Here is a 19,897-nt window from a genome sequence, read left to right as displayed (position 1 = left end):
ATACACAGCAGCTGTGTGTCATTAAATTTGAGTTCACATTTCCAATTACCATTTCTTGCAGCCATGAGCGGCCGGATGTGATTATGCAGAGAGTTTACGGTCGGGACGGACTCGCTCCTGTATCAAACAAAGTGATTATCAAAACAATGAAAGATCAAGAAAGTTGAAGAAAGGTTCCATCGTGCGACGAGCGGGACCATCTACCTCTCCGGGACTTCGTTTACAAGATTGTTGTTGGCATCGGGCGGACCCTGTTCAAAAAGACACAAAACAGATTGAACACGAAGTTCTTATTATATATGTAACTAAACCTGTTTGGACGAGCTCGCGAGGCCTTCTTGATTTCAGGAGGCGTACGATACTTTTTATGAAAGAAAACAGCTGGTCTTTATCTCAGGTTTTCATTCATTTCTGTGAGGAAACCAAATTAGAGTTTGGTTTACTATTTAAAATATAAACAGGATAAGGACATAGTGTCAGTCACAGAGCCCTCCCTCTCTGCGAAACCTACCATTAAGTATGTATAATTATTTTAAAAAAAATCCATAATACAGACAGATTTGGATTAAAAGTTCATTAAAAACAGTCATCTGTAATGTAACCAGGAAATAATCAGCTCACAATTCCTCTCATTTTACACAAACTTCCTGAAGCTTTTTCTTTCTTAAATTGTGCACTACGTCCGTTATTGCTATGCCTTGAATATGAAATGGTCATAAATATATTTGATGATGGTATAAAAAGGGGTCGCTTTAAGAAAAAAGGTTGGGAACCAGTGCATAAGGCCATTACGTCATGCATGACTACAGGGACCGGACGTACCAGTTTCTTTTATTTTGGTGGGGGGTGGGGGGTGGGGAGAGAATCAGCGAGCATCTATGCAGCAGAGACCGTGTTGACGTTTTGTGCTCGAGCCGCGACATTACCACGTTTCTGGTTTGCTTTTCTGCAGCAGGCCACGCGTTGCTTTGCGTTCTGGAAGGACTGCCGCCGCCGCCACACTGAGGTCGCCATGATCTGCCGTTTCTGTCCTCTGAAAAATAAGAACAATCACAGGATGATCTTTGGAAGAAAATGTACCACATTCCACTATTTATTTAGTTAACCATCAGTGGCAAAATTTAGCATTAGAAATATTCACCAAAAAAAATGTCTTCCTCTGTTGCAGAAGTTTACAACTTTAGCATGTTGTGCTGTGGCTTAAAATGACGGGGGCACATACCTGTGTTATCAGGACCGTGAAAATCACCACTGCAGTTTGTCAAACTGAAAAACAAACAAAGAGATTTAATTTACAATAAGCTACACAACCGTTCTTTGACTGTGAGGCGACGCCATCAAACATTCAGAGCCGTACCTTTGTTTCAGCACCAGTGATGCTCCGTCCATCCTCGGCGACAGCGTTTTCACCACTCCAAAAACAGGTGTGGCTTTAGAGGCCTGAGGGACCCTGGCTCGGTGTAGTTTCAACAGTTTTTCCCGGGGTAGGTTCTCAAACAGCTCTGGGTCATCCTGGATCACGTCAACAAGCAGGATGTCCTGTTTGTAAGCGGTGAACTCATCCAAAAAGCTTTGCCGAGGATCACCTCTTTCACTGCACGCTATTTCAGACGGACCCATTCCCTCTTCGCGAGCGGAACGTGGCTGCCCCCCATCGCTGAAGGCCCCGACGTCCTCTTCATCACTGCTGGGAGAAGAGGAGGGTTCGCCTAATTCTTCATTACCGTGTTCATGATAATCTTTGGCCTTTTCATGATCACCGTTAATGTGTTGCACGTCACTTCCAGGCAACATCTTGTGTTTTCTGGCGTCTTTGTTCATTTCTTCCTCGTCCTCTTCTTCTTTCTCTGAACAGCCTGGTCTTTGGGGCAGGAGGCGTGTCCACCGGGGCCCTCGTGGTGAAGTGACAGGAGAGAGTATTAGTGGAAGCAAAAACTCATTTGAGTTCTTTTCGACACCCCTTTCTGTGAGGACGTTGTGCAACAATCCCTCTTTGGCGACCACTTGGTTAAAGGGCCTGGTGTCAGATGGTGGGCTCCTGCCTGGTGGAAATCTGTGATCGCTCTCTTGCTCGTGTTGAGGGAGGAGGGAGGAGGAGCATGAATCAGAGTCAGAGTTATGCGGAGGAGCCCATGAAGTCCTTTGCATTTCTTCCCAGTGGAACAACGCTTCATCTCCAGCTTTGCTCGTGAATTTGGCTGCAAAGGACGTTAGTGGTGCACTTGTAGAATCAGCCAACTCGACACCTTCGACTCTCTTCAGTGGGAACGATGAAGGTGGGAGAGAGGACGGCGTGGCCGAGAGGCTTCTCAAACCATCACGCGTGAATGGCGACGACATGGGGGAAAAAGTAGTGACGCTTTCACAGTCGCTCAGGCCGAGAGCTGAGGGGGAAGGGGTAGACGTGTAGCTGTCAGTTTCATATCCGTTAAACAGCCTACGTAAGGCTGTGACGCGATTTATTCCACACCGACTTGGGATGGAAAGGGTGGGCGACGCGTCCGAGTGAAGACCGGCTAATGAGGCTTCTGCCTCCTTAAAGTGAGATGCAAACTCCACAGTGTATGAAGACGAATCAGCAGGTCTTTTCCTGTTTCTCTCTTCCAAAACGCCTTCTCCATCCTGGTCTCGCCTCTCTTTGCTGTGATGAGAACACTGGCGGGCTGAAGGTGCCGCTGGGAGCACGTCGTCAGCTCGTTCGCTGGATGAGACGGGCTGATTTTGAGCCAACGGAGAGTTGCTGTTCTCTCTAGCTGATGGATCTGGAGGCTCTGCTGGACAGCCTGTGGTGCCGGCATGCACTCTACGGGTCGAGCCACTGTTGGAGAAGGGCCAGGACAAGTACGTGCGTGCACACGTGATTTTTATTTTGCGTGAATAGGCCCTCACTCTCTGGCAGGTGAATGACTCCAGTTCATCAGCGTCCGCCTCGTTCCCCTCAGGAGACACTTTCGCAGCCGCTGCCTGCGCGGCATCGGTTTCTGCGAGATGCTCAATTTCACTACGAGATTTCTTGTAAACACCGTTTTCTTTCGCAGCAGAGCTGAGCGAGCCGCTGCCCACAACCGCGTGCTCTACACATGACGGACCATCATCGGCCGTCAAACGGCATGGTTTCTCTTTGCCTTTAGAGTCTGTTTTTGCTGAGTCTTTGCAGCTGTTGCTTTCTAAACCTGGACCGGAGGGCAACATCCCATCCTTGACACGATCCCCAAGCTTTATCTTCTTGTCTCTGCGATTTGTTGCTTCTTTTTGACAGCATCCTGGCCCAGCATCCTCCTCAACAACCTTGTCCCACATGCCAGTCGTGCACTCCACCCACTTTTTTGTACGTTCACCTAGTGAGAGAGAAGCAGAACAGGTTGCAGAGCTTTCACTTGTCCAACCCTTTAAGAAACGACCGGACAACGTCAACACATCCGTGCTCTCTCTCGAGCACCCTCGGTGTTCGGCCGGACTTCGAGGCTGACGGACGCTCTTCTCCAACTGAACGCCGGGGGAAAACTCACTATTGCAAGACGGAGCACTTTCCTCGCTTTTGTGGCGGCCATGCCCGAACCGAACTCCAGCTCTCATCTCCCGTTTGAAGCAATGCACAACCTTGGTCTTGAGAAGTTCCGGTAACACGTAGCCACAAGCGTGACTAGAAGCATCACATTTTTGAGCTACGTCGCAAAGCATCACCTTCGGATTCTGGTCTATCCATATGATAATCTTCTTAGAGGTCTCGGAGACTGCGATTCCCCTATTGCTCTCAACCCCAACCGGGAGCCCTGCGCTACAGCTTTTTTGGCCCTGTTTGCCCATTGTCTTCCGCTGGGGGGAAATGTATTTACAGTGCCCACGGAGACCACAGCCGGAGGCTCTGACCGCTCTTCTCAAAGAGCCTCCTGAGCCAAAGAGTCCGGTGGGTCTTGGGTGAGCGTCGCTATCAATGTCTGCAAGTGGAAACAAAATATTGTCAAATGGTGCAAAGGTGACTCAGCATCTGGATTTATTGAAGGGCTAAATTAAACCATTTTATTACCACAGATATGCCCGTGTGTGTGTGTGTGTTGAAACAGAAATGGATTCCCACCAATTTCAAGTGGAAGATGAGATGAAAAGCTCACTGCGTTAGCTGATTTTATCAACTTATTTATCCAATGCATATCTACGGTCGGTTAATGCCATTTTATGTTCTACCTAACATAAATTACCCCCTTTACGTCATCAATTACACAGAAAACACATAAAGTGACCTTGCTGTGACATATTAGCCGCGCCGTTAGCTTAGCACCCCACACTTAGCTTTAAAAAAACAAACAAAAAACAGCAATTAACCAAAAGTTAGCAAAAAACTTTGACCAAACAAGACATCCTCATTTAAAACCCACTTCAGTTGGAGTTAAATACCAGTAACTTCGTTCCCTCGTGGGTCAGTTAACTCATAAACAACACGGCTAAAGTGCGCCTTACGTGACAGGCCGGCGGGTATCGGCCGTGTGTCGCCCGAGTTCGTCCCGTGTCCCCGCAGCCGCGCGACGTGGAGGACAAACGGCGAACCTAGCCTTCGCTTTGACGTCAGCCGCTCCGCTCTCGGTTTAAACGACCACCCTCGTCCGTTGATACTTCGCCTAGCGCACGCGACCCCTCTCGTTCAAACCCGCACGAGACCCCCCCCCCTCCCGACTGTTTGCTTCTGCGTACCTACGCGACTCTCCAACGGCTCTCCTTCTGGGGTCGCGGCCCTCGCACATCCCGGGCCCGTTAGAGACGTTTGCAACGGTTCGCCGCCGACGACGCCGCCGGGGACGGAGGCCGACGCCGGTTGGGTTTCTTCTCGTGTTTTGGACTCGAGGTTCACGGACTTCGGGAGTCGTCTCCGCCGCAGCTCCACATTTAGCCCACCGACCTCTTTTAACGCGACTCGGTTTAGTTTGACCCTGCTAGAAGATGGCAACATGCTGACAATTAAAACAAATTGCTGTGGAAAGCAAGAAACCAATACTATCTTAACCTTGTTATTATTTAAAATAAAAAAAGTGCCAAATGTCTCTCTGCGGAACGAGGTGTTAACTAACCCGCGTCCCTAGCGGTCACCTTTTCCCTTGTGCTCAGATTTATGAACGACAAGTTGGCCTGGAGCTAACGTGTGCCGGCCACTCTGCGCATGCGCAACAATTAAGCATGCAACTTCGCTCTCATGTTGTAGTGGACGTTGTTCGTCACGTCCTTAAGGTCCTGCATGTGGGTCCTGCACTTTTTTTTTTTTTTTAAATAAGCAAGTGTTCAGTTAAAAAAACAAGTTTCAGTTAAAAACATAAAATTAAGATTGTGCCTAGTAATAAGATCATTAATTAAAAATGTTTTACCTGCCAAGGATCTGATGTTTAATAAAGCTAAATTTAATGTGTTCGAAGCATTGTCAGCCCGATTTATTTCAGCACACTGTGGCTGAAGAGGAATGCTTATCAGATTTGATACATTTACAGGATTTAAGAGTTTCCTGTTACTTGAGATACACTTTGAGAAACAGGGCCCCAGCTTATCCTGTGAGTCGTAGGCATTAACTATGTAGCCGCGGCCCGGCACATATCAACAAGTGCTGACATCATCAGTCTCCCAAGCCTGATGATGATGATGTCGCAGTGGGATCAGAGGGAGTGTGCGTGGAGGGGTGAAGAGCCGGGCGCTGTGGCTTAGATTGGCGAGTTGAGGGGGACGTTGACTGCTGGGGGTACATATGATTTCCTTAAATCCCAGATTAGGAGAGGATGGAGAATGGGTGGTTGTTGTAGGAGAGAAACGAGGAGAGAGAGGTCGGCTTGGTGATGACCTGCGGGGTCCAGGGGAGACGGGGATGGGTGGAGCCCCCTCCTCTCTGCCCTGATATCTCTCCTGGTCTGAGCTGTCATCTGGGGCCGGCAGTTGTCCTTCGGCGCTGCTGCTACGCTGTGTTATCTTCTCCTCCTGGGCCTTGTCCTTGGCACGAACAGATTGGTGACGTAGGACATACATCACGTTGGATGTGTATAGTTTGACTCCAGCCTTATTTAGACAAAGTCCATCTGTCTTAAAAAGCTGCTTGATTGCCACCCTTTAAAACTGTGGAGGACGGATGTCCATGAACTCCTGCAGCCTGTTGAATAACCCCGTCTCCGGCTGAAGCATTTTCCTCTTCATCTTGTCTAACTCATCTCTTCTTGGACCCATCCTGCCAAAGATGCCTCTCTTTATCTTTTTAAGTCTTAGACAGATGTCCTCCAGGAGTGTTTTTTCCTTAATAATAATAATAATAATAATAATAATAATACATTGGTTTTATAAGGCGCCTTTCAAGGCACTCAAGGTCGCCGTACAACCTTGTTTTCCTCCTTTACCAGTTGGAGCTCCTTCTCCATCTCCGGGTTTCGGTTTGTTTCTTTCAGAACCTTGTTTTCCTCCTTCACCTCTTGGAGCTCCGTCTCTAAGGTCGAGTGGATCTTGGTAAACGGACCTGGTTCTTCTTCTTTACCAGTTGGAGTTCCTCCTTCACCTGTCGGAGTTCCTCCATCAACATTAATGGCAAGCCCAGCTGCTGGGTTGACGACAATTCCTTCTCCAGTTCCAGCAGGTCAGAGTTTTCCATCTCTGATTCAGTATTAAATAAGAGATCTTCCTTCTTAGACATACGTATTGCATCCAGATAAAAAAAATTCTGAATAAATCCGTCTCCAAGAAATATAATGCAGGAAAACGAAACCCTAAATGTGTTTGTTATGTCTATTAGGCCCCGGCCGACCCCAACTCCCCGTGTCCCGTTTTGTCTGCGTTAAAGCCTGTTGTGCAATAAAGTTGCCTTTCCCTCATTGACGGCGTTTGGGTCCAGTTACCTGCAGCTGCACATAACAGTTGTGGGTTGTGTGACAACCTGAACATACCCTTTGTCAGTAATACACTTACAGATGGATGATGATCTTTGAAATCTCCCATGACAGCAGTTGTTTGACTTCTTGCATCATCAAGCCAATCAAGTAACTTCCCTAGGTATTCTTTAAACAAAGACATTGGATAAGATGGTGGTCTGTAAATGACTGCTATAACGATGTTGTAAGTCACACAGTTGTACACTAAACATTCTAAATTGACTTCTGGTACTTGTGTTGTGTTGTATGTCAAACTGTCTGCACTATACATACCAACACCACCGTGTTGTTGGTCTTGCAAAGTACTTCCTGATCAAATTGGGGAGAGGGCAAGAGAAGTCTACGGAGTCCGACATTGTCTTGGCATAAGTACACACCGATTCCACATTAACTTTAGTGAACTCCGAGTGGCGTAGTCAGGAGTGATTACCGCCGGCGTGTATTCCAATCTTACTGTCAGGGTTCATACACATATTGACCAATGGATTTCCATGAATTTTCCATGACTTTAATCCAAATTTCAATTTCACCAAACATTTTGTGAATTACTAGGGATGGGTATCGATTTTCTTTTTTCTTCCCGATACCGGTGCTAAAACGATACTTTTTAAAACGATACTTTTAAAACGATACCGGTGCTAAAACGATACTTTTAAAATTATACCGGTGCCTGAAAAAAATGTTTTACTTCAAACTATGAAAAATAAATACAGTTTACAGTATACTTAAATAAATATAAAGAAATAAAAAAATTCAATTCATTTCAATTCAGTTTATTTTAATATCACGAATTACAAATTTGCCTCAGAGGGCTTTACAATCTGTACACATACGACATCCCTGTCCCAGGACCTCACATCGGATCAGGAACAACTCCCCAAAAATAACCTTTCACAGGGAAAAAAGGGAAGAAACCTTCAGGAGAGCAACAGAGGAGGATCCCTTTCCCCGGATGGACAGAAGCAATAGATGTCATGTGACCAGATGAACAGCGTGAAAAGAGAAACAGTCCAAAATCATGAAACATCTTAAATGAATTTCTTCGGTGATTAAAACCCACAGAGATGACCTAGATAAGTAGCAATCAAGGTGGGATGGTGGGAAACAAAGAGAGAGAGTCCTGATTCCTCATTAAGTCCTGATTCCTCATTAAGACCAACACCGTGGGATTCATTAAGCACCAAGCGAAATGTTTTCCTCAATCAAGCCTGTGTGGCATTCGATCCCTTGAAGAAAATGCCATATTTGAGAGACACACACAGTATCTGGAAGTTGACAAAAGGACTGAATTAATCAGGCTTTTAATTGCCATTGATTGCTATTGTTCAGGGGATCCTTACACGGCTTGTTAAAATGCTGTTTGGCAGCACGAAATCTCCAGAAGTGGATGATTGTTGTGTTTAAAGACTCCCTGGGACGCCATTAAACACCCACAGGATAAATTGGAGAGCTGTAAGATAAGTCACAGTAAAGTAAAGACAAAAAAAACATAATCTCTCCTTCTTTAATCAAACATATATAAAAAAATATATTTAAACAGGGAGGGGTGAAAACACCCTTTGATTATAACTGCGTTCGCTTTTGGCCACTTGGGAGCAGCAGAAACAAACTGGAAACGCACTGCAAGTGCATCTGTGTGTATGAGGTGGACGTGGTGAACTGGTTTATTAACACGTGGAGCAGACGAGGGGCAATATCACGTGTTAAGTTGCTAAATGTGCCACTAAGCTCCCCAGCTAGTTGCTAACTGTGTTTGTTTGGTGCTGGGCAGGAAGCGTTCAGTGAGTTTTTAAGGCTGTTTTGCTGAAAATGTGTTTTCTTGAGGCTTTAAAACCCCAAATGATGAGTTCAAAGACGCTCCGTAGAGCTGAGAGGAGCTACATAATCCCGTTTTCTCTCATCAGGGTGTGAAACAAGCGCTGTTCATCTACCATTCATCCATGTTGGGTTTTTTACCCTGGTGCTCAGAATTTTCCCCAAAACTATCAATTTAAATTTAAATAAACAACCAAATCAATATGATTTTTCCGCCTGTGTTGTTAAATAAATCTAAGCGTTTCTATATCTACATTACATAGATAATGAAATGATGACTTTAAACGTAGAGCTTGTTTTTAACTGGAAATGGTTGTGCTGCCATCTAGTGGGAGATGTCTGCCACTGAGACAAACCAAGCAAAAGAATCATTGTACTGTGAAGAAGACGTGTTAACAGTTGGATATGATTATAGTGCATGAAAAGCTTTACGTTCTTTTATCTCTGGAGGTTTTTCTTTCATCACATGATGCTCATGAAGATACTTTGCTCTGCTGTACTTCCAACATATAGACATTCTTATAGCGGCAGCAGTATAAAAAAAGAGTTGTTTCAAACCTTGTGTTTACTCTGCTTTTAATAACTGTGTCAAATAAGCCGGATGAATAAGCCCAATTCCTATACATCTTAAAAACAATAGAAACAATTGTAGTGGCCGTCTCAGAACGTGTCTGGTCCCACACTTACATAACAGGTGTATGCTTTAGATATATGTGTATGCTTATTTTTTAACTTGGCTATGTGCACTTTATCTGAATCATACTCACATCTTTCAAGGGGAAGCCCAGTGAGCTTTTGTTTGAATGCAAATATGTAAGGTGTGCCAGTAATAGAACAAGAGAGGGCACACATGCCAGATGCTCTTCACAGTGCCCTACACTCCAATAATACTCCAACTGAAACATCATAAGATTATGTAGTGTGTTTTAATATTTACAAATAGTGTTAATAGTGTCCCGGTTGAGTAAAATACATAGTGATGCTTACACCTCCGCAGAACCCTCACAAGGTTTACCTTTATTGTGATGAGGATTGTTCAGACCTGAAGTTGCAGCGAAACACTCGATTCATTTTCAAGCAGAGGCCTGAGCCAGAGGCCGAGGGTTTAGGAGATACCCTGGTCCTTGATGGTGTCCTGAAGCGGGTCGTTAAGATGTTCTTCTTCTGGTGATTTTAATGATCCTCTAGACTCTAAACTAAGTTAGAGTCTATAGAGGGTATATTTATATATGCCATGTTGTTGTCAAAGAATCACTTCTTTAGATGAGGTCGCAGTCAATAAAACCAAAACAAATGAACAATCTTTGGGATTTTAATGCCATTGACAGGATCAATACATGAACTTTTATATCTTCTGCCTGCTTTGCATTCAGACAGTTGACAGCCATGAATGCATGCATGTCTTTATTTCTTATAAGCAGCCGGATAATTAACAATAAGCGTTGATAAAAACGATACAATATAAAAACACTGTTTCCCTGTAGTACTGGTGTGTATATAAAAGATCAAATATTCCTCAACTTTTCAGCGCTCGGCAGCCAATCAAATGAAGCGAGGGGCGGGCTTTACTACTTTACTTTACTTCCTGTTTTTATGCTGGTAGATGTGGTTGGAACAGACATTGATATTATTGGTAGTTAATTACGAGGAAGATTAAGAAGTGATCGATGTCTGCATTGACACATCCCCCAGCCCCCCCGATATTTACGTTTGCTCGCCTGGTTGCGCGCGCACCCCCTCTCCACAAGCTGATCAGCTGTTGCCAGGGAGCGTTTTTGAAGCGTCTGTTGTGATCGGCCCCACGTGGGAATTTCAGTGCCTATATGATCACAAGGATATGATTGGCGTTTTACTGATAAAGAATCACATTAAAAATAATTGTTGTTCACGTCATAATAAAAAAAGATCACGGGAGTTGTGGGCCTACTTCACTATTTAATAGGCTATTCAATCATGTCTCCTTTTAAGATCAGAGACATTGAGGGGTGTAGAAAGTATTGCTCCACGTAAATTCCCGATGATTAAGCCAGTTAGTGAGCTCTTTCTTCACATGCCTTTCAAGCAGAAGCATTACCCCATCCGAGTACATCCTAGATGCTGGTCGCGCTCTCACTTTGACGTCATCCACATATTTAAACAAGTTGCTCAAACTTTCAACTTCGGCACAATTGCCATATACCCACTCCTTCTTTTCACATGGTGTCAAACCAAACAAATTGCCACATGATCCACAAGGAGGCTTTTCTTCCTTCTTCCGGAGGTTAAACGCCTGGCACCTGACACGCTTTGGAAGTTGGATAGTTCCATCAAAGTCTTTCTTCTTTGAGGGAAAGTAGGTCATCACTGCACCGGCTACATACCTGTCCCAGGTGCCAATACAGGACGCAGCAATCATGATTTTCCTAGGAAGACGGCCAGGAGCGGACATGGAGACTCCATAGTACTTGACTGGACCATTAATATCGGTTCTGTGAGAGACACAGATGGTGGAGGAGACCAGATCCTCACTGAGGTCCAGCTCACTGATGAGCGCGCGCAGGCCATCTATGATTTCGAATTCGTTCTCTCGTCCAGTCAGGTGGATAACCTGCAAGCAATCACAAATGTTATCAATGCATGTATTTTACTAAGAGCCATGCTTAGTTTGTGAAATGCATGATGTGCAGTCATTGTAAACTGTAATATATTAACATGTCCAGGTGACGTAGAAATGATATGCAGCTTTACAAAGACGAATTGAATCATCTTTTGACAAACTATTATCCTACCATGTCTAGCACACATGAAAACGGACTCCGCATTGGTAGCTGAGAGGAACAGAGGTCAAAAGGCCGAGGGAAGAGGTCCTCCAATTCATTCAACATCTGGTCGTCATTCAGAATACTTTCTGGAGAAAATGGTGGATTGTGGATTTTTCCCAAAAAGAAGATGCTGTGAAGAATCTGTGGAGTCAAAACACATTCAAAGAGATATAATGTTCTATTTTGAGAGGCATTGGGTCCAGAAAGCCGTACATTTCATTCATCAGACATACCTCATCCACTAAAGCTGTGACATCACCTGGAGCTTGGCTCATCAGCTCCACCATTTTATTGATAAGCAAGAAGGCGTTCCTTCTGAAAGGGTATTTCTCTATCAGAAATTCTTCTCTGAAATAATAAATATAAAATGTTTTTAGAGGGTTTTAAAGCAGAATGCAATAATACGGTTGTACTTAAAAAACTAATAATTAAATAAATAAGTCGGCTACTCATCTGTTATTGATAAAGTACAACTACTACTAAACCAACGTATAAGCAAAGTAATCACTTTCAATTCGGTTAAAAACTTTTCCAACAATGCATTAACTGCCACCATTATTATCAAAAACTAATTTAATAGTTTCATAATCCCTTTTTTAACTGCAACTAACTGAATACTGTTTGGTAATGACTGTGACTGACCTGCGTCTTTGCTCTTCGTCAGCCTGAAATAACACACGACACAACAATTACTCACTTGAAGGGAAATTAGCGATGTGCAGATTAATAATAATGATATCAAATAGTCGCAGAGCAAAGCGCTTCAAAGCAGCGATACTCACCATTGTTAAGTCTTCATGAAATGAAACAGAAAGAAAGAAAAGAAGCCCCGCCCCCTGACTGTACCACTCCTTAGTTTGTTCCTTCAGTGGTGTCATTCTAAATCAATAATGCATCCAATGACTTTATTATGAAGTTCATTTGTTCTACTGGAATATCATAGTCCTGGTAATAGTTGTTTTATGTACGCATGTAACTGTGTATAGGAAACCAATAACAACAGGATGTTGCGAAGGAAACAGGATCTATAAAACAGGGGCAGTGCCAGGAAGTCAAAGAGTTCCTTATCTGAACGAAAAGTACGGAAACAGCTTCTAACCATCAGAGTATAAGAACGAAACTTTGACTTCTGCTTCACTGGACATGTTTAATGACGGACGCTCAGCATGGTGGCTTTATGAAAAACATGTTTGTTTGTGTGCTTTGGAAACAATCAAACAATATTTAGATGTGACTGACAAATTATGGTTCTTTCAGCATTTCAGTGAGTTTGTTGCTCCCCCTTCCTGGTGTTATTTGTGTTGTCTGCATCTTTTCCATGTGAAGCTTGTAATGTGAATTTTGATCTAGGTCAACTAATGCAGTGAAGTTTGTTAATGAGTGAAACTATTAAGGACTGTATTGTGAGACTTGTGGTTTATGCAGCAGCTGTCTAAATAACATGCAAGTCCCTTTTATGAATAAAGGACTTGTATGTGTCACACCTATTGGCGTGTGTGTGTGTGTGTGTGTGTGTGTGTGTGTGCTGACCACGCTGACTAAGCCCTCCTTGCAGGGTACATGTATCTATATGTCTTGTGATCACACCAATAAGTACTCCTTTGTTTGTACATGTCAAAGCAGAACATTCCACCCCTGTAAACTGTATTTATGACGCTGTGCTACATTCAATCTTCAGCGCTCACTTACAGAGCCTCTTCTTGCAAGAACAAACACAGATATTCGTCATTTTAGCTTAAAAAGACTTAACACCTGGTCAGGTAAAATGTTGCTGCCACAAGTTCTTTTGAGTAATCAATAATTCAGTCTAAAATCAACGTCCTCATATGTTGTGGTTTGTCAGAGTTCAATTAGAATAAGAAGAAGAATAAAAGGTTTTCTGCAGTTCAAGGGTTTACAAAAATACTTTTATTGGGCAAAGAAGACATAATTAAAGTGCTCATAGAAGAAAAAACTGTATTATTGTCACAGAATATATGATAAGAAAAAAATATTAGTCTCATATTCAATTATTGGAAATAAATGTTTGAAATGGTAATTCCATTATCACCTTAATTCACATTATTAACAAAATATACAATAGATCACGAAATGCTCTGAGAAATAAAAAATAAAGGAATTAAGAGGTAGTCCTTCAATTGTTGTTCAACCTCTATATCATTAATTAAATGAAATCCAAAATAAATGTACACTTATTGATCCTCGTGCATTGGACCCATTCTTAATTATTAAGGAGCAGTGAAGCGCCCGGAGAGCAACTGGGGGTTCAGTGCCTTGCTCAAGGACACTTCAACATGCAACTATGGGGGAGAGCGGGGATCGAACCGGCTACCTTGTGGTTACGGGACGACCACTGAGCTACAGCCTCTCCATTTTATTTTATCTAATTTATTTTTTTTAGTCAAAAATATATATAATCAGAAAAATTATGACTACTTATAACAGCAGCAGTAGATACAGTCTACTAATAATGATAATAAAAGCATGAATGTAATGCCATTAGTAATAGATACATCATATTAAATCAGATACATGTGATCACCTTATCAATAAGTGACCAATCAATATTAAACACCAGCCAAAACAAAAATCGTCAGTGCGTTCCTTCCGAGTGGGCGGGACCTGAGAGAGGAGAGAAAAGAAACCAATTAAAAGACTCAATACCGAACAGTGTGAAACAGAAATGAACACAGTCACCAATGATGGAACAAGTGACCAGACATCCGGGCAGTGACGCGCTACAAAGGTCACCATCGAAAAGGGGCAAAGCCGGATGAAGGTCAAGGGGTCACAGACTCTGACTTGGAAGAGTTGATTTCATGGCCTGGCTATAAACTTAAGGTTTTTGACTTCAACAACTCCAGTGAGAGACACCTCAGGGTTACTTAATAGCAGATCATCATGAGCATGAAGGTTTTTTTTAAGCTTGATGTAGGATATCAACACATCCAGAGCAGAGAAAAGTATGAGCTTAATCTTTACCCTGCAGCAAAGACAAAAATACCAACCTGTGTTGCGTCTGATGGATCTGAGATTCTCCAAGAATCTGGACTTTTGTCCTATCACCAGTTTGTGATGCTTTTGGTTCAAATGTTGCCCCACGGTACCCTTCTTCACTGTATCCCAGTCCTTGTTGCTCTGCACACAAAAGACAACTCAAATTAGACATCGTCAGCACCTACAGGTGACCAATCACAAAGCCCTGCTTGTTCATAGCAAATTAACTGTAACTTCGTACCATTTTTTGGAAGGGCTTCCCTTTGTCATAGGACTCGGCTGCTGGATACTTTAGCCCCTTGTCACTCAGCTGATTTATGCTTGAAGCCACCAGGTGCAGCTCCTCTCCATCGTAGCCGTACACCATTGTGTCCTCGCAGGTCATCAGAACCAGCTGGTCACACGGACACGAAGTCCCCTTCACCACACCCAGAACCTGCATGTTGACTATTTCTGGAAGGTAGAATTTGTTCCACCCATCCACCACGTTGTCCTCGTCACTGTAAATGGTGTCATGAAGGTCTCCAATCGTCCACGTGGCACGAGCTGGATTCTTTAAGGCCATAGTTTTTTGTTTATATGTGGACACGAGCTTTGACATCGTTGTCAGGTGATCTGAACCTGCAACAACACGCAATTCTGATTAAATATGGAACATAAATAGCATAGCAAGCTTGTACAATGTGTGAGGCAAAGGTGTGTGTAGTCTACCTTCAAGTTCTTTGCTGTGCAGGAAATTAAGCATAGCTGCAGACCTGAAAGGCAGAAAGTGATCGAGTTTATAAAAAATAGAACTCAAATAAGAGCTTTGTCATTTATTCTTTTGGTAACTTTAGCGCTCCGGTCATGTTACTATTCACCCCTTAAAGTCCTCTGTCAGGGAAAAATGAAGGGAAAATGATTAGCATTATTTATTTATTTGAGGTAGTTAAAACAACAAAAAGAGTCAACAGACACCACAGTTCTAGAAATACAGGTCTCTACCAAACGGTACCAAAATACATACAAATACCAAAACAGTAGAATCAATCAAATACTATGCCAACTTATTGGACTAATAAACAGCATACATGTTAGATACACTGCACACTACCGATTACCAGTGATACATGTTGTTTTTAATTTAAACAAGGGAGCGCTGCAAAACACTGAAGAACATTGCATTCCAAACATGTCCGTCTCAACACACCTCATCCGAGTCCACAGTTGTTCAGAATGCACATCTGGTTGTGGCTCTGAGGGTCTTCGGGGGCAGCGTTTCTTCTGAGTTGCAGGAGAGCAGGACGATGGTCGGCCGACTTTGGGTGCTGCTCGTTGACTCTGAAACCGTGGGCAACCGTTTGTTCAATAACTCCAGAGACACCAACAACAATGGCGCACACGTCTTCTGTTCTTCTAGAACCAAACTGTTACACACTGGTTAACTCGGAGCACAGAACCTCTTTGACTGCCAACATACAGGTGGAAATCGTGCACTCTCTCCCATAAGCAGGACCAGGTGTCCACCTCGAGTTCCTCCGTCTGGAAGGTTTCCCGTCGAGGAATCACTGAACTCCACTGGCTTCATTCAGCCAGCTGAAACCTCAAGGTCACCTCTTCTGAGTTCAGTCTCCTGACCCGTTTGTTTGCACAGTGTAGAGTCTGCACAGCAGCATGCTTCTTACTTGATGCTGGGATGGATATGTCGCACGTTATGTTGAATGTCTTCATTGCCTTGCTACACAATATTTGGCCAATCTTTGACGTTAACATGTCAGCTTCAGTGTCTGTTAGAGGCTCTGTCGGGGTCCACAGGAATGGGTTGTAGATTCTTCTTGTGAATACATTTCAATGTAGCTGAAGCTGTTGTGCACTTCAAGTCTGAGGGATGACGTTGTGGAGAATGTTTCTGGACCACCCCAGATGACATCAACCACATGACAAGCAAGGCTTCAAGTTAACTCTTTGACTGGTAAAAAGGCTGCTTTCATGTCCAGAGAGGTTAGCGGACATTTCTTTGGAAATATCACTGCCATAATCTTTTTTTTGAGACTCCAAGGCACATGTAGGGAGTCTTTTGGGAGCTCCGCAGTGTTCATTTCTTCAAAGCCTCTTCCAACTAATCTAGCTTTAGGTACAACACCATCAGGTGTCTCCTTGAGTGAGCACACCCACCTCGTAGAGATGCATTTCTGGCCTTCGTCTTTTACTTCTTCAAAACACATCGTTCTTTTTCCAGTTGCAGAGTTCACTGTGTTTGGCAGACATGAAGGCGTCATCATTCCCAATAAGTAGGTCTTCTTCAGGATGGCTAGCACATAATTTGACATGCTCAGATGGGACAACAGAACCGGTAGTGCCAGAAATGTCCTCAGGCTCAATGGACTCCAAGTTTTAACAGTATTTCTATGTTCCAGTGGCTTTTCCAGTGGCCATCCTCCAGTCACATCCATTGTTCCTCTACCCTCTCATCAGGAGTTCAGTGAGGGTTTGATATACCTTTCCTAAAGCCCATTGATCCATGGGCTGTAAGCTGCAGTGGTTTTCACTTCAATGTTGAAGCTTGTCTCTCCTATCTTTATTGTTGAATTCACCCCCATCGTCCCTGAACAGTCTGCGTGAAGGACCATGAACACGTATCCAGCAATGTATATAGTGCTTCACGATCTCCCTGAGTTGCACTGAAGCGTGTGAAGTGGTCGGTTGCATGCAGACATCACACTCCCGGCTTTGGTTTGCTATATCTGGTGCACGTCTCAAAGTGTTTTACAATGTCCTTAAGGATAGTGCTGCATTCATCAGTCTGTCAACAGGTGCGTGGCCAAACTGCTCGAGTAGTTTGAACAGAACGTTCTGTTTTTCTTTTTGTTGTCATGTTTTCTGTCACAGTGAGAATGTCCTCCTGATTCTGGAGCTCATGTTCATCTCGGTTACTCTCGTCTCTAATGTTCACACAATAATGTAGTGAAGAGTTTCACTGGAGGTTTAAACGTTGTTATCACGGCTCGCCGGTAAAGCGTGTGTAGTAGGCAGTGACGGTGGCACCTACCCACACACGGAGGTCATCAGCTTCTTCTTGTGGAGAATTATCGCCAACGATCCTCTTCAAGGCTGACTTGAGAGACACTCCCAGAAGTGCTGTCTTTTACGCCTTCTTGGAGGCTCCAATCAGATGGGCTGGTATGACCAGGTGAACGTCCCAGCTCCTCCCACCAGGAAGCCGTCTTCGAGCAGGAACCCGGCCAGCAGAGTTGGAGGGTCGTCACACTCAAACTCAACAATGTAGTCGAGTTTGAGTGTCGACCGTAGAGACGCAATGTTTCTCATGCGATCCGGTCAAACCTCTGATTGGCGATCCTTTTCCTCTTTCAAAAAAACAGCTCAATTTATTGAAGTATAATCATTCCTTCATCGGCGCCCAAATCCTTTGAAATCGGAATAAATGTACTTACCTTTGAAATGTTCACCAAATAGTGTCCACATGTCTGGATACTATTTCTTGCTAACTTCCTGTGAAGAGGCAAGCTGAGAAGGTATACTTCTTAAAGACACCTCAATCAATTAAGTTGTAGAGATGGCTCAATGAGGTTCAGTTAAGGTCAATACATGTTAGATAAGATATAGCGACTTAAAATGTGCTCTCCCAAAATGTAGAGCATGGCAGTTAAAGGGTTAAGGGGAATGGGTGTACTACAAGGTTTCTGAAATTGTCTGTTAAAATATGCAAATTAATAATAATTATAATAATTTGCATACATTTCCAGACCAGAAATCTCAACGTTGTCCAAGTGCTAGTGTTTGGCATGAACCTCTTCTTATATCCACCTTCACACTCCGTCTGAAACTTCTCATTTCACTTTATTCAATAGGATTCGTCAACATGTGCTATTCAAATGTTAAGTATCACTTACTACACCTGCCTTTCCTAATTGCCAACTTAAAGTACCCTTAACAAAACTTAAGAAAACAGGTTCTTACTGGTAGCTCACTGAAGCAGCAGCCATTCTTGCCTTCTGGTCACCTAGAAAACAAAATGTGTATTGTTAAAAGCAGTGGTGTTAAAATACTATCAACATTTACTCGAGTCCTGAAAGTAATACTACATTGTGATATACTTTACCATCATATAAAAGACAACACACTAAGGGAACAGCACAAGGACAAAAACAGTGACGCAGACTTGTTCTATACAATCGGTCGATCTCCGTGCTTTTTGGGCTCTCCAAGCCTCCGTACCGAATAGACAAAAACACGGACTTTTGTTATGACGCGCGCACAAAATAGTCACACAAGCTAACTCTTCAGCCACACGATATTTAAAACTATATATTTATGGAGTCGGCTGAAATCACAAATGCTCTAATGTTTTCACAAATAAAATAAAAACGGTATAAATCGGAATTGAATTATAATTGTGAAGTCTATGTCACAGCAATGGATTATTCAGCAGGAACATATTCTCCGTTTCTAATCATCTAAAAAGGTGAAACCTACAAACACATTTAAGAATGTTTAATGTCACACAGTTTACAAAACCGAAAGTGACCTTCGTCTTTTAACATCGCCGATAATGTTAAGAAGTCGTTTCAACAGACAGGGAAACATGAAACGAATTAATCGAAAGCGTGAAGAAAGAACTTAAACGTTAACGTTTATCAAACTACCTGAAACAGGAGTCGGCTGGTTACCGGAGTTGAAGAGCAAACGGTTGAGTCCGTGGCCGTCTTCACGGAAATATGACTCATGTCGGTCTGCTGAGAAATCGACCACTCCCTAGTCATGTGATGCCTTCAGGTGCACATCAGATGTTTGGTACAAAGGAGTATGGTGATGCGTCGGTCTCGATTTCCCAAACATAACAAACAGGAACTCTGTTTTACTGATAGTTTGCCTCCAAGAAATCACTCTCAATTTCTAAAACAACACATAAGGGACACTTCTGTGGACATCTTAGCATGTTTTCGTTGTGTTTGCTTGTCCAGCTGCCACGTTACGTTCGAGTATAATCCTACAATGGTCAATTCCGATTTTTCTCCATGTCCGTGAAGTATTTTTTTTTTTTAATGGCGGCCCAGTGCGTGTTTTTACATTAGTTTTACAAACCACTGAGCTTACTTTGTCGAAAGCTTCGAAATGTCGATATGTTTTATTTTTTTAGTCGAAAATACAGACATACCAGGTTTTTTTCCGTGTATTTTCCGTTTAAAAAAAACAAAAACAAAACACTTCCGTGTTCTCGTTTTTGTCTGAATCCAAAGAAGAAAATACGACACAACACCCACGTGACACATCTCTGCTATAAATGTGCAAGAAACATGTGCGTTGATGTCCTCAAAGGCCATCTGCTGTTTATAGATTACATTACAGCCAGACTCCTCCACCCGACTCAGTCTGTCTGCTGTCACTGATAACTGATTT

The 19,897-nt window shown here is 43.2% G+C and overlaps 2 protein-coding genes across 9 annotated transcripts; both read right to left on the bottom strand.

Annotated features, from left to right (window-relative positions):
- Window positions 1–9,996: 9,996 nt before the first annotated feature.
- LOC117739517 lies at window positions 9,997–12,625 on the bottom strand. The gene is made up of 5 exons (XM_034545965.1): window positions 12,286–12,625; window positions 12,146–12,168; window positions 11,737–11,851; window positions 11,471–11,644; window positions 9,997–11,289 (listed from the first exon to the last, which is right to left on the bottom strand). Exons 1-5 carry the CDS (start codon window positions 12,379–12,381, stop codon window positions 10,672–10,674), a joined length of 1,026 nt encoding a protein of 341 aa, XP_034401856.1. The 5' UTR covers window positions 12,382–12,625; the 3' UTR covers window positions 9,997–10,671.
- Window positions 12,626–13,388: 763 nt separating this feature from the next.
- Window positions 13,389–19,600, bottom strand: LOC117738698. 8 transcript variants are annotated; one of them, XM_034544745.1, is made up of 9 exons: window positions 19,144–19,594; window positions 18,458–18,500; window positions 17,932–18,004; window positions 15,918–17,844; window positions 15,690–15,820; window positions 15,212–15,255; window positions 14,742–15,121; window positions 14,512–14,641; window positions 13,389–14,125 (listed from the first exon to the last, which is right to left on the bottom strand). In XM_034544745.1, the coding sequence occupies exons 5-9, from the start codon at window positions 15,692–15,694 to the stop codon at window positions 14,097–14,099; spliced, it is 588 nt and encodes a 195-aa protein (XP_034400636.1). In that variant the 5' UTR covers window positions 15,695–15,820; window positions 15,918–17,844; window positions 17,932–18,004; window positions 18,458–18,500; window positions 19,144–19,594; the 3' UTR covers window positions 13,389–14,096. The 8 variants fall into 8 exon arrangements, with proteins under 8 accessions (XP_034400636.1, XP_034400635.1, XP_034400631.1 ...); XM_034544744.1 differs by having other exon boundaries at window positions 17,529–17,844; XM_034544740.1 differs by lacking the exon at window positions 15,690–15,820 and having other exon boundaries at window positions 17,529–17,842; window positions 19,144–19,600.
- Between the last annotated feature and the right edge of the window lie 297 nt (window positions 19,601–19,897).

This window comes from Cyclopterus lumpus, chromosome 11, assembly GCF_009769545.1.
Source record: "Cyclopterus lumpus isolate fCycLum1 chromosome 11, fCycLum1.pri, whole genome shotgun sequence".
NCBI lineage: Eukaryota > Metazoa > Chordata > Actinopteri > Perciformes > Cyclopteridae > Cyclopterus > Cyclopterus lumpus.
This window is presented reverse-complemented; position numbering and strand designations above follow the sequence as displayed.